Source organism: Diadema setosum, chromosome 2 (assembly GCF_964275005.1).
Source record: "Diadema setosum chromosome 2, eeDiaSeto1, whole genome shotgun sequence".
Taxonomy (NCBI): domain Eukaryota; kingdom Metazoa; phylum Echinodermata; class Echinoidea; order Diadematoida; family Diadematidae; genus Diadema; species Diadema setosum.
Genome location: NC_092686.1, coordinates 47,440,767 through 47,454,309, shown reverse-complemented (window position 1 = coordinate 47,454,309; position 13,543 = coordinate 47,440,767). Strand labels below are relative to the sequence as shown.

General features: G+C 38.9%; 1 protein-coding gene across 1 annotated transcript in view; it reads right to left on the bottom strand.

The window, feature by feature from the left end:
* LOC140246316 (uncharacterized) overlaps nucleotides 1–13,543 on the bottom strand; it is a 46,965-nt gene that overhangs the window by 15,698 nt on the left and 17,724 nt on the right. Inside the window, exons 10-16 of the mRNA XM_072325788.1 lie at nucleotides 12,364–12,467; nucleotides 11,467–11,570; nucleotides 10,734–10,884; nucleotides 9,619–10,446; nucleotides 8,821–9,044; nucleotides 1,677–2,232; nucleotides 543–864 (exon numbers count right to left, since the gene is read on the bottom strand). Coding sequence (XP_072181889.1) covers nucleotides 543–864; nucleotides 1,677–2,232; nucleotides 8,821–9,044; nucleotides 9,619–10,446; nucleotides 10,734–10,884; nucleotides 11,467–11,570; nucleotides 12,364–12,467 — 2,289 coding nt within the window. The remainder of the gene's footprint in view (nucleotides 1–542; nucleotides 865–1,676; nucleotides 2,233–8,820; nucleotides 9,045–9,618; nucleotides 10,447–10,733; nucleotides 10,885–11,466; nucleotides 11,571–12,363; nucleotides 12,468–13,543) is intronic.

Here is a 13,543-nt window from a genome sequence, read left to right as displayed (position 1 = left end):
CATAAAAATAGGAACACAAGATTGAATAAAGCTGTTGAATCCCCCCCCCAAAAAAAAAAAAAATGGACTGTTCTTACTCAGCAATAACACCTAACAGAGATAAGTGAGGTTAACGAGAACAAAAACATACGGGAGTCTGTCATGTGCCCCTATCAAAATGCTCAGCTGTTCATGAAAGTTCCATTTGAGGAGATGGAAGGCAAAGCAAAACAATAAGACTTGAACAACAAATAAACAACAGGTCAAATCATGAATATCTCTGTAATTTTTCCTTATATCATAACTACATTGTACATATGAATTAGACATACTTTGCATAAGATGAATTTTGTGTGTTTTTTATTTCACGGAATCAAGACATTACATAGCGGTAGTACATACAGGAAGCAAAAATATTTGCATACTTTTATGTCTGTGCTGGTTTCTGGTAGTGCGAAATGTGTGAAAATTTCCACACTATGAAAATTTCCACACCATGAAAATTTCCACTTTTACAGTATGTCTAACATGATATATACTAACATCTTATGTGAGCCACATACCTGTATGTTCCATGAAGCACAGCTGAGGTGCAGGAGACAATCATCTCTTCTTTCTCTTCCTTCCGCTTGCTGCTTCTCCCAGGAGGTGGAAGTCGAAGCTTGGAGCCTGCTTTGTTCCTGACCACCTCCACCACCGCCCCCGTCTTTTTGGTCCATGTCACACGGTGGTCACTGCTAGGGAAATCCCGGGTGCTACCGCCGCCAAGCTCCTCTTCACGTTCCCCAAGCAACACGTACAGATTGACCCGCTGCTGATCTCGGCCAGACAATGTGTAGAATGGAGCTCCATCCTGCTCCTTCCATATACCGGTGGAAGACGATTCTGTGAATATGGGTGTGGCAGGAATAGCATGAAGGTTCTTGGCTTCCATGTGCACTTCCCAAATCACTATGTATTCTCAGGGAAGTGACCTACGGGGTCTAGAGCTCGCCCAAGTATGGCAAATTCACCTTCCATGCATTCTTGCAGACTATTAACTCGGAAAAACAAAGCAAACTTTGGGGGTGGGGCTCCAGGGGGCATGACATCCATTAGTATATTCTACCACACTAGCAATAACACCTGCCAAGTTTGTAGCAAATTTGACCATGTGTTTTTAACGAGATTAAACGTGAAGACTGGCCCCTAATTCGGTCCAAACCTTGGTCCCCTGGATATGCCATAAACAAACTTGAAAGTACATGTATACTCACCAATGTATTTACTCAGAGTATTTCTGGCTTTATAGAAGATTCTCTAATTTGGGGGTTCTGGCCCCAGAGGAGCCCAAGTGGGGCATTGTGCCCACTTGTACATATATTCGATAACCCTGTGATAGATAATACCTGCCAAGTTTAATGAAAATTTCACTATGTTCAAGAAGTGAAAATGTGAAAACTTGTCCCTTAATAAATATCCTATGCTTTTTAACATCTTCAAATCTAGTCTTATTGTTATGTATTTTACAAGAATGCATAGACAAATCTATATCTCTTGCTATTCTTAATTTGTCTAATCAACTATGAAAATATGTAGTTGCAAAGTTTTGAACAGTGGGTACAAAGCTACAGGGCTTTCTGTGCCAAGCAGCACTCACAGCACACCAAGGGTTACATTGACTGGAGATGGTAAGAACTCCCTCAGGAGACACCTACCCTGAGACTTGGTCTCCTGGATCTGTCTGGAGATCTGTTGGCTGAGAAACTCACGCATCTCGGAGGAACTCTGTATCCACTTTGGAGGATGGGAGGCCATCCTGTCGGCGTTCTCAAGGAACAGCCTCATCTCAATGCTGCTGCTCATCTGCCCGCCACCATGTTCCCCTTGCAGGATGGAGCGCGTCTTTGAAGCACCGGATGTGTCTTGCTGCATCTTTTTGACATCTGACAACCTGGGTGTGTCATTTCGCATCTTTTTGTGACCTCTTCTGATGGGATTATCAGCCTTCCTCTTCATGCTGGGATGGCTGTCCCGAAACACATTCTCCTCCTCCTCTCTCCTAACAGTCCTACCATTAGTCACTGCATCCGACACTCTGTGAAACCTGTCTCTATCACCGTCTCTGTCATTCTCTCTTCTGATGGCCTTTTCCGCCACCCTGACTGAGAAGTTCTCCCGCTGGTGGCCTTCAGACAGGTGGATGGGAACTTGGGGAGTTGTTTTGGACTGCATGTCAGCATTTGGCACAGGGGCATGGCTTTTCATCCTCTCCTGGCCAGGAAAAATAGCAAGAGAAATATGAGTCAGAAGGAATCTTTCAGGACACAAGGAATCATTAACATCAAATAGAACCAGTTTTGGAAGCATTGTTTTTAGTTTTCTTTCTTTTCACTACTGACCATGCAAAGTCCAATGATTTTTTGATCATGTGGACTACCAACACAAACATGAACTGTCTGAAGGCCATAGACACTATGATACATTAACATGCATGGGGACTTGTGATCGTGTGAACGTTTCTTCAGTGAATTTCAAAATCAAATGATTATCCAGCACTTTTGTTGTGTAACCTTGGCTTGCACATGTGTACTTTCAAACATTGTAAAAGGAAAACAGAGACTTGTTTTGTTACAGTGTTCCTTCGTCTTTATTTGAGTTGAACAAAGGAAACGTCCCAAGACTTTCTTGAGGCAGCTGATGTCAGTTGACAAAATCATGCAAAACAACACTGAACCTGTGCAGTTTTGAAATGATAAAGTCAGTCATTATCATCAATTGAAAATGTTCTATTTCTATACATCTAACAGGGAAATGACAAAGACAGATAGAACATTTATTAATCTATTCTACGGATTGAAGAAAAAAATATATGGGCTATTTTGTAAAATGGATGAAACTTGACAGCATATTTTACATAAGGTTACTGCAAGCCAGTGATGCCACAAATCTGTATGGATTTACTTTACCCTAAATCCTGTCACTGAAAGCAGTTTAATTTGACCTCATTCAAACAACCACTCAGCCAAAAGGTATTTCCACCATCACCACCGACATTACAAATTGCAAATTGCAAAACTTGTGAGGTCATTTGAAACAACTTTAATTTAATACAGAAAAGGTAGGCAGAATTTTCTGGTGAACATGATTACTTTTTGAGATTAAATGCTCCGTATAAAGGAGAAATGTTAATAAAAAAAAAAAATCTTTCAAACATCTCACTATGAACAAAGAGCACAGAAAAAAGCAAGACAAGAGTTCATATGTCTACTTTTCTGTAAACAGGTAATGAAAACATAATAATGTTGCTGATTGAGTAAAAATGTGATCTAATAGTATGTGAAGCCAAAATTTATGGACAGTAAACTTCAAATGTTGACTTCATGAGATGTCTTTGTGTTTCCACCTGCAAATGGACACAAAATGGACTGACATAACGTACACTCTGACCAGTCTTTGCAATAATGGTTTTGAATCACATACAATTATTCTGAAATCTCCGTAAACTGCTGCGGACATTCATGTCATTTGTATACATTAGAGAACGAAGAGAGCCGGCATCACGACATGTTCAACCATTAATATCAAATTGTTTGTTTGAAAAATCATACAAATTTACTGAGTAAAGAAACACTTTGATGTCATTCACGAACTGTAATATAAGTACTGTAAAAATAATAGCTTTACTGTAAAAATGAATGATGGTGCTGCATCCTTAATGGACAACAGAGGATACCTTAAGAAATAGTAAGGCAGTGAATTCTTATACACAAACGTAGTATAAAGAATGTTATGCTCTAACTGGTTCGGTAATCCATATCATTTGATACGATTATAGAAACAAATCCTTGCCCAAAACAAAGAGAACTTATAGACAGAAGGAGACTGCAAAGTTTCTTGCTTTTAATACTCTCCTAACCAATTCCTCCAAACTGCTTAAGCTCCTTCGGAGTGTAGGCTTGTGATGAACAGTGTAGGCTAGTAATTTGTCAAAGCAAGTTCATGAACACTCAATGATGCCTAAAAAGAAATGTCACTCCATATTCAAGTTGACATAGATTATACAGACTTATACTATATGCATAGAATAGAATCAAACAGAACAGGGGACATTCTACTGAAATCAAACATACAGTTAGAGTTACACAATGTCAAAGCTATAATTTCTTTTCATACAACTGCGTAATTCGCAACAACTACTTACGCGTGCAAGTTAGGTAAATCAAAATCATATCTTTGGTCTATGAAAAAAAAAAAAAAAGAGAGAGAAAATAATGTTTTTGTTCAATAATTCAGCAAATGCAATCTCCTCTGTATAAAGTCTTCACTGTCAAGTTAGCACAGCTGGTGCTTCAGGCACAAATTATTCTTTCAAGATTTCACTTAAAATGGGAAAAAATTTATGAGAGATCTGTGATCACTTCACTTGGAATCTTGCAAGAACATTATTACCTCTAGTGTGATTCTAACAGAAGCTCAGCATCATAGACATATCCCATTTCTCATTGTATTGAAACCTTTGTTTTCCTTGTTTGATTTGCTCTTTCTGCACGCCAACTTTAACATGGAGTGGACTTTCCCTTTAAGTTCCGTCAACTTCAATCTCGTATATTTGAAATAAAAATGTTCTCGTTTGATTTGCTCTTTCTATGAACATCAACTTTAACATGGAGTGGACTTCCCCTTTAAGTTCCGTAAACTTTCAATCTCGTATATTTGAAATAAAATGTTCTCCTTGTTTGATTTGCTTTTTCTATGAATGTCAACCTGAACACGGAGTGGACTTTCCCTTTAAATTCCATTAACTTCAATCTCATACATTTGAAATAAAAATGTACACTATGGCAGTACTGAGAAGACTGAAAATATAGACATACAATCAGATTATTACCTTATCTGGCAGAATGTTGCTGTCCATCAAATCATTCAAAATAAATTAGATAAATTTCTCCTACAATCCATTCATAAAATATTGCTTTATGACCATGATTTGGCGAAAAATGAAACTGGCCATTTCCAATGCATTTTTCTTGCATACTTACTTAGGAATACCTTTCTAGCAGTGTATCAAACCTAATGTACAAGTTATGTACGGCGCTCTTTTTAAGTACAATCATCCGTCAACGATATTTTCAAATCAGCTGAAGCAGTTTTTAAAAAAAAACAAAGACAAGATCAAAGTAGTATTAAAGGGATCGTATAGTTTTGGTTGAGACCTAATTTCAGGTTTCTACCATTTTTTTGTGAGATAATGAGAAACCTCTTATGAAATATGAAAGAGCATGTAATTCCATGAGGAATTCAACGTTTATTTGATGAAAATTGGTTTTGAAATGGCTGAGATATCCAAAACAGAGCGATTCTAATAAAGTGACGGACCCACACTTTATTACGATCGCTTTGTTTTACTTTGTTTTTGGATGTTTCAGTTATTCCAAACCAGATTTTCATTGAACAAACTTTGAATTCCTCTTAGAATGGTATGCTCTGTACTATTTCATAAGTGCTTTCTGGGTATCTTGCAAAAAGTTAAAAGCCCAATTCTCATCTCCACCAATACTGTACCATCCCTTTAAGTAATTTGATATACAGTCAATTTGAAGCCACCCTTAGCAGAAGCACGGATAGCTAAGAAAACTAGGACATTACACCTAGAGAGTTTGCACAGTAAACAATGATCTGTACAAGACGTTTGATTTAAAACAACATGAGATGGGAAACTTTCCCATCCAGACTTGACTGCACCAGTATTGGTTGAGATGAGGATTCTGCTTTTAACTTTTTTTGTGAGATACTTAGAAACCACTAATGTAATGTTAAGAAAAAACCATACAATTCTAAAAGGAATTCAAAGTTTCTTTGATGAAAATCAGCTTTGAAATGGCTGATATATTAGAAAAAAGAAAGAAAAACAAAGCGATCGTAATATAAGATGTGTCCCACCTTTTATTTGAATCACTTGCTTTGGATATCTCAACCATTTCAAAACCAATTTCAATGAAATGAACTTCTTGGTAGTAAACTAATTCCTTTTAGAATTTTATGCTCTTTCCTATTTCATAAGAGGTTTCTCATTATCTCACAAAAATTGGAAACCTCAAGCCCCAGCTAAATCAAAACTATACTATCCCTTTAACTGCATGCAGCCCAGGCAATGGCGGAGGGGTATCAATAAAACCCCTCAACAGTTTTTTGGTATAAATTTACTTTTTTTTAATTCGTTGAAATATCGTGGCTTTTCTCTTTCACATCTTGCTCACATGTGGAGACCTATTCACGAAAATCGGGGAACGCTTGCCAAGATATAACAGCAATTCTATAGTGCCATTAGCACATTTCCGTGACCAGTCACTAAGAATGGCAGTTTTTGATGACTTTTGTGTGTGCAATGTATGGGTTTTATAAGAACTGTACGATTAATTTTTTGCCTGGTTTTTCTAAGATAACATACCTTTTGGTAATCATCAACTATTCTAGATAAAAAGAAACAATGAAAAACAAATATAAAAAACAAAGAAAATTCACTATGATATTACTTTTTTTTTTTTTAAACGTAGATGTGCTAATGGTACAAAGGACATTTAAAGAAAATAAAGCCCATTTGAAGCTTCATTAAGGGATTTAAAAACTTAAAATCTGATGCATAAAAAATATCATGCATAAATTAGCATTATTAGCACAATCTATAGAAAACAACCATGTTAATTGGAAAAAAAAAATACACTCTTGGAGATGTGTTGTTCAATGTAAGCGCCGATTTTCGCTACTATTGTGCAATTGATGGCTCAGATCGCAGGGGCCATATAGGGTTAAGCACAGGTAAAAAAATAACTAGAAATGTCGCTATGGCGACTGGTATGCCTCCGCCATAATGCATGGTTCTCTGAATAGGTCTATGGCACAATGTCTTGACAATGTGTGACGACTGTTTCACATAACTGGCAAAATATTAAAATGACAGGTTTGTCACAAATGCATCGAGTGTTCACTTTCTTTGAACTAGGTTTGTTTGGATGAATGGCTTCACTGTCTAAGAGTGCAAGCATTTGGGGATTTGAGGATTTGTACCCAACTTCTGACCCTTTTATAAGTTTAAAGAAGAAGTGAAATTTAGCACTTTCACTTGACCTTCGACCTTTTAGCAAGAAACTTCCAAGAGAATCTGTATTGGATAATACACGCATACACTAAGTTTCAAGAAAAAATCCTGCAGGCTTTGCATAGATCTAGAAATAATGACATTTTGATGAATTGACCTTAACCTTTGACCCCTGACCTTTGACCCCTAAATTCCCTACATGATTACTGCCAGTCAGTACATGCATATATACTAAGTTCTATGAAGATACCTTGAAATATTTGTGAGATATGGAGAAAAAAGTGAAATTTTAAAATTTTTCACTTGACCTTTGACCTTATGACCCAAAGTTCTCTCTGGGAATCTTTATTTGGTAGTTCATGAATACCTCCAGGCATTGCATAGATATAGGGGAAATAGTGAAATTTTGAGCATTTGACCTTGACCTTCTGACATTTGACCTTGAGCATGTGCGCCCAAAAGTTGATAGGCACAACTTTGCCCACTCATACATATACATGCCAAGTTTCATTAGGATACCTCTCACAGTTTTTTAGATACGCTGTCCACAAAATTGATTACAGACGGAAGGACGGACGGACAACCCGAAAACATTATGCCTTCGGCGACACTTAGTGGCGGAGGCATAAAAACTTGTAACCTACATCAAACTTGCGATGATATCAAAATATTTCTACATATCAAAGTCTATTTGTACAAATGATGTGCAATATGTTCCGATACTGTGCAGTTTTCTGATCTATATATGGACATAATGCAAAGCATTCATATAATTCAGGAGGGCACATGATCATCCTGCTGCAGTCCAATCATACTAGTAGAGATTTAACAAATACTGTGCGTGCACTTGATATTTGTTTTTAACAAAAAGGCAAGCAGTTTGGAAGTAGAATGCTGTAAATATTGCACAAAGTATAAGCTGTGAATGCCCTTTATTGACTCTTTAAAGGGGAAGGCTAGTAACTGATCAGTGGGAATCAGTGGAAATGCTGGGAGATGATTGTTCCAATCCTTATGGGATTCATTCAAGAGTTCATTGTATATCTATTTTTGTGTGAAAATGATTTGCTTCAGAATGGTCTCATATTCAAGTAATGTGCAGTTTAATGCTTCCAGGTTAGCGTCCCTGGTCAGTGACGGAGCATTAATCTGCACATTACTTGAATATGAGACCGTTCTGAAGCAAATAATTTTCACACAACAATAGATATACAATGAACTCTTGAATGAATCCCATAAGGATTGGAACAATCATCTCCCAGCATTTCCACTGATTCCCACTGATCAGTTACTAGCCTTCCCCTTTAACTGACAAGCTGTTGTTGCATATGTGACTGCCCAGCTAAACCCCCCCCCCCCCAAAAAAAAAAAAAAGTTGCAGATTAGGATTCTCTTTCTGGACCGTATTTCTTTTCAGACAGGCGCAGCTTTCACTATGAAATAGAAAATGTTTTCATTGATACTTCTGCGAAGCACACCCAAGTGACTGTCATTTTCAAACCCTCTTTTCTCCCTTTTCTATGAAACTGTACTTCCTAACTCTCTATTATTTCAATCACTTTTTGAGTGGGTTAAATGTCACATTTTAACAAGTCATACGAGTAAGCATGCAGCTTACTCTTCTAAACTATGCAGAAAAGTAGAAATTAAATTAGGCCTACTTTTTGTGGATTTTGAGCTGGACAGTCACAATTCTTGTCAAGTTATCTCACATCCCAATACCCCATCCCTTTCCCCGGTCAGAAGTTAGCATACTCCCACACCTTTCCTGTATTCTGCTTGGCCAGCCTTTCCCTCTCCGCCACCAGTGACTGCAGGGTGGCCCTCATTCGGGCCAATTTCTCGTCCTCCGTCTCCGGCCGGCTGACCTGGCCACTCCCGCTGCCCCCGATGGGTCCCAGTAAGCCAAGGTCAATGCCACCGGTCAGCATTTTGTGCACCTTTGACGCCACCTCCTTGATCTGAGCAGGCAGTTCTTGTCTTGGGGCTAAATGGAAAATGATTACCAATATAACACACATGTAAAAATCCACTGGTGGGATACAGGTCCCTATTTATATAAAAGTGTAGGAAAAAATGATGTTGCGCATAAAACTTAAACATTATAATGAGAATTAATTAGCAATTAAACTCTCAAGCTGAATCAGAGTTCATCCCTACACAAGCCGAATAAGTTTCAAGGCATGTCTTAGCTAGTTTCATGTTTGAATTGCAGATATATGGAAAATAGGTATGTACGAGTCTCATAACACAGTTTCTCCACACAATACAGCTTCTCTCTAGCAAAGACATGAGAAATGACCAATTTGGGTGGAGCATTGTATGGTATGCATGCAAGCAATAGATTGTTATGTCATAGTATAACTGCATATGGCATGAAATGATATAATCTCATACATTTGAGTTACTACGCTGGCAGTGACATTTTTGGTATTTGTTGGTGACCTTTCTTGAGTCTCTCTCAAAACATAAGCAGTTCATTGGCCATCTACACAGAAACGTTACTGGAAGGCTGCAGGGGTTAGATTTGGCATGGCGGAGTAAAACTCAGCATGGTTTACCTTGAGAGCGATCTGTAAGATTCTGTGAGAGCTGCTGAGTGTGATGTCTGGGATCTTTAGAGGCACGGTGGGGAGCTTCCGTTCTCGGGTAACTATGCTGGCGTTCCAGCGACCTGTTGTTGCCTTGGTGATGACTCACAGGCTGGTGGCTTGACCGACGCTCAATCGTTGTCCTGGGAATGGGCTGCTGATCTAGCCCCTTGCCATCCCTTTGATGGTCTACTTGCTGCTCATCTGGCCGACTGGTTACATGCTGGCCTCCCCTAAAGCCGTCCGTCCAACTATTTGACCGGTCGTGATCTGGACGTTGGTCAGGCCTGAGGGTATGGCTCTGATGTTTGTCTTTGTGACCAATGTGGTTGTTATTCGGATGAAGTTCTGATGGCTGACTATGATTGATTGGCTGCTGGTCAGTCCTAGAACTATTCGTCCTATGATGGTCAGAGTTGTGACCATTAGGGTGTTGATCCACAGGGCGATTGCTAACCTGCTGGTCCTTTGACTCAACACCACTCTGACCTTTGGCCCCATAACCCACTTGAGAATGAATGTTGTGTTGGTGGTCCACGACACATTCTTCAGTCACTGCACTGGTGATGTTCATATCCTCTTGTCTATCGTGATTGGAGGGGGTTGGGAGGTTGGACATCTGCGTCTCTTCATCTCCTTTCACGCCCATTTCCTTCAGCTCGCGATTCTGCTCAGTAAAGAGCCGTGCCAACGACGCCTGGAATCTCGCTCTCTTCACATGATCCTTGTCGATGTCATGAATGGGCGCCGACTCAAGGTTGATCTTTTGTTTGTGCTTTGCTTGCCTCACACTTACATCTGTTGATCAGAGATACAACAAAAAAAACCCTTCCCGTCAGTGTTGACTTGCTCTAACGATATATGGGTGAGGAACACTCCTAGTTGGCTTTACTATGAAGGAAGACAGAAACCACACTGACTTCTCCAAAATTACTCATTTGCTCACTCTAAAAAAACAATAATAATAATGATAATGTTAGTCTTGACTTTGAATGAATACTTGTCTTATTTCCTGTAATGTAAAATGATGACCTCTTGAGAATTCTATTAGGCAGAAGAGGGTGCAAGGGAGCTTCAAAACTTACCAGTCAAATGGTGGACCATTGGGACACAGGACTCAAAGAGACAGTGCAGCATCTTGGGATAGGAGGTGGACGTGAGGCCCAAGTTTGAAGTCATGTCACCAGTAGGCAAGATGTACAGCATCAAGTTATCCTTCAGTGGCTTCTTCAGAACCTGTAAAAGAATGGATAATCTCATTAGTCAATTTTTATCTGTCTGTATGAAGAACGAGGTTTAATATTTGAATCGAACTTTAGGACAGGACTGTTCAACACTCGCATTTACTAACTTCCCATATGAGAATCACACAAGGGATTCTCATGACTATTTTAATTAGGTAAACTACTAAATTTCGCAAGTGTAAGTTTCCTTCGTTGTGATTACAGCCAACAGCGGTCTGTGGCAGCTACATTGGCAACTGTGGTAATTCAGCCCCTTCAAAAAAATCATCATAACAAGAGAGCTTAGAATAAATAGTAAGATCATTAAATACGATAACTCAATTTCAAAAATAAACCTGTCTCGGCACATGTTGACAGTTACTAAATGTACAATACTTGACCATACAGGCAAAAGAAATGAGCTGCTGCATGTTGGCTTAGATATAAAAGTTAGAGTGGGCTACTTCACAACTACTGACAATTCACTACATTAGTCTTCGAGACTGTTCTTCCTGATGGTCATTTACAACACCAAAGTGCTAGCATTCCATCACGGTGACATTCTAGATCCATGAGATAAGACATAATGACTTACCAGGTGCTTGGACATGAGGTAGTTCAGAAATCTGGTGTACACTGCGTCATCTTCATCCAGGGACTGCAGCTCGGCATACAGATAGTACTTTCCATTGGCTTGATCTGAGGATGGTAGGAAGATGAGCAAACACAAGGAATGACACACCAGTTGCACATGCCAACTGTTGTTCCTTGACAGCACATGCCAAAGGTGTGGTTAGCTTGTGCTGTCCTAGCAGAGGGCTTCTACAATCCACTCTTACTATGGCATAATTCAAGAGCACTGCTCTTGTTTTCTTCAATGGGTTTACCATTTCTCCTAAAACCTAGCATGCAATGTCACACACAACACTGTCCTCTTAATCTTTACAGTGCAACATAAGAGTGGAACTTCTGGAGTATTTGTGAAAATAGACTAGATATGAAGACAGTCAAATGGTGTTACATGGAGTATATTCTCACAGCACATACTTTTACTTCTCACCAATACTTTAAAACCAGAAATGTTCATAGGCCAAATAAATATTACTGACCATGCACTTTGTCATAGGTCTACTACCAAACTCATTCTCTGCTGTATCTGTTCACTTCAACAACTGACCTACCTGCGTTATATTCCTTTCCTTTTGTACTCAAATTCTCTTCACGAGATTGATTTACTTATCATTTGTGCCTTGTCTTACATATTCATGTTATCCTGTGTAAACTTGCAATGATGAATATTTAGTTTACGTAAATTATGTTGACTAAACCACTGGGGCTCAAGCCAGAAACCCCAGAGCAGTTGTATTCCTGGCAGTCACTGAGTGCACAGCCTCTTTCCTACCTCTCTGTCTGTATAGTGGAGTAAGACTCATGTTAGACCACCCTGCACTACTTAAAACCAAATAATGTTTCCCCACATTTGATGTCCTACCTTCCTTCTTTCTTGACAGCATGGGAATGGCCCCAGTGAAAACTCTCGTCGGCAGACTGAGATCCTTGCTCCGTACTGCTTTCAGCGACGACAGATTTTCAGGCCTGGTGACAGTGTGATAGAACATGAGTAAGAAGGCTTCCACTTATCAAATGAAGAAGCTGCTATGATGTAATGCCATCTCTCCTTTACCTTCATTTCTGACATGACCTGCATCCTGTTTAAATATTTAAAAAGCATTTTTAACATACTGCATATCTTTGCTATTTTCATAATGCTACTTAAGGCACAGTCTATGTACTCCAATTGAACAAAATCTGAGCTTCACAGCTCTACATTGTACCATTTTGTTTGAGATAGTTTACAAAATGATACTACAAACAAAAATTGTGGTGGAGACTAACTGTATTTACTCCATTTCTCTCATAGACAATAGTGTAAAAATAAACTGTTTGACAAACTGTTTAGTATCGATGAATAGTTTAATGACAATGGTGGTTTTGGGTATAGGTATCTTGGAGGTGACAGCATATCCTTTCACAACATTGTGAAATGTCGCTAAGGCGACTGGTATGCCTCCGCCATAATGCACGATTCTCCTAATAGGTCTATAGTACATGTAGACAATGTGTGATTACATTTTCACAAAATTGGCAAAATATTAAAATGACAAGTTTGTCACAAATGTGTTGAATGTTCACCTTCCTTGACCTACATGTAGGTTTAATTGGATGAATAGGAGAGCATGTATTTGGGGATTTACACGTACATGGAGTTGTACTGTGGAGGAGATAGTAGGGATTATGAAATAGGTGTTTATATGGGGGAAATAGGTGACATATGGTTATTGTGAGATGAGGTTTTGTGGTATGATATGTAGATTTACAGATTGGGTATGCTGTAAACATTACATCATAACAAAAACACAGGTGATCAGAGTTTGGTATTCACACTCTCTCTTTCAATACCTCACTTGCACTCCCTCCCCCTCTTTCCCTTTTTGGCATTATCACTTGCTTTTTCTGTTATTTTTTTTTTTCTTTCTCATACACACCATTACGCCAATACAACATACTGGTGCATTATTAGTCCTACTGATTTCCCACTTTTGTTACCCACCAGTGATCACCCTCTATAGTGTAAGATAGAGATCGCATTTTGCCATTAAATGTACAGGTAT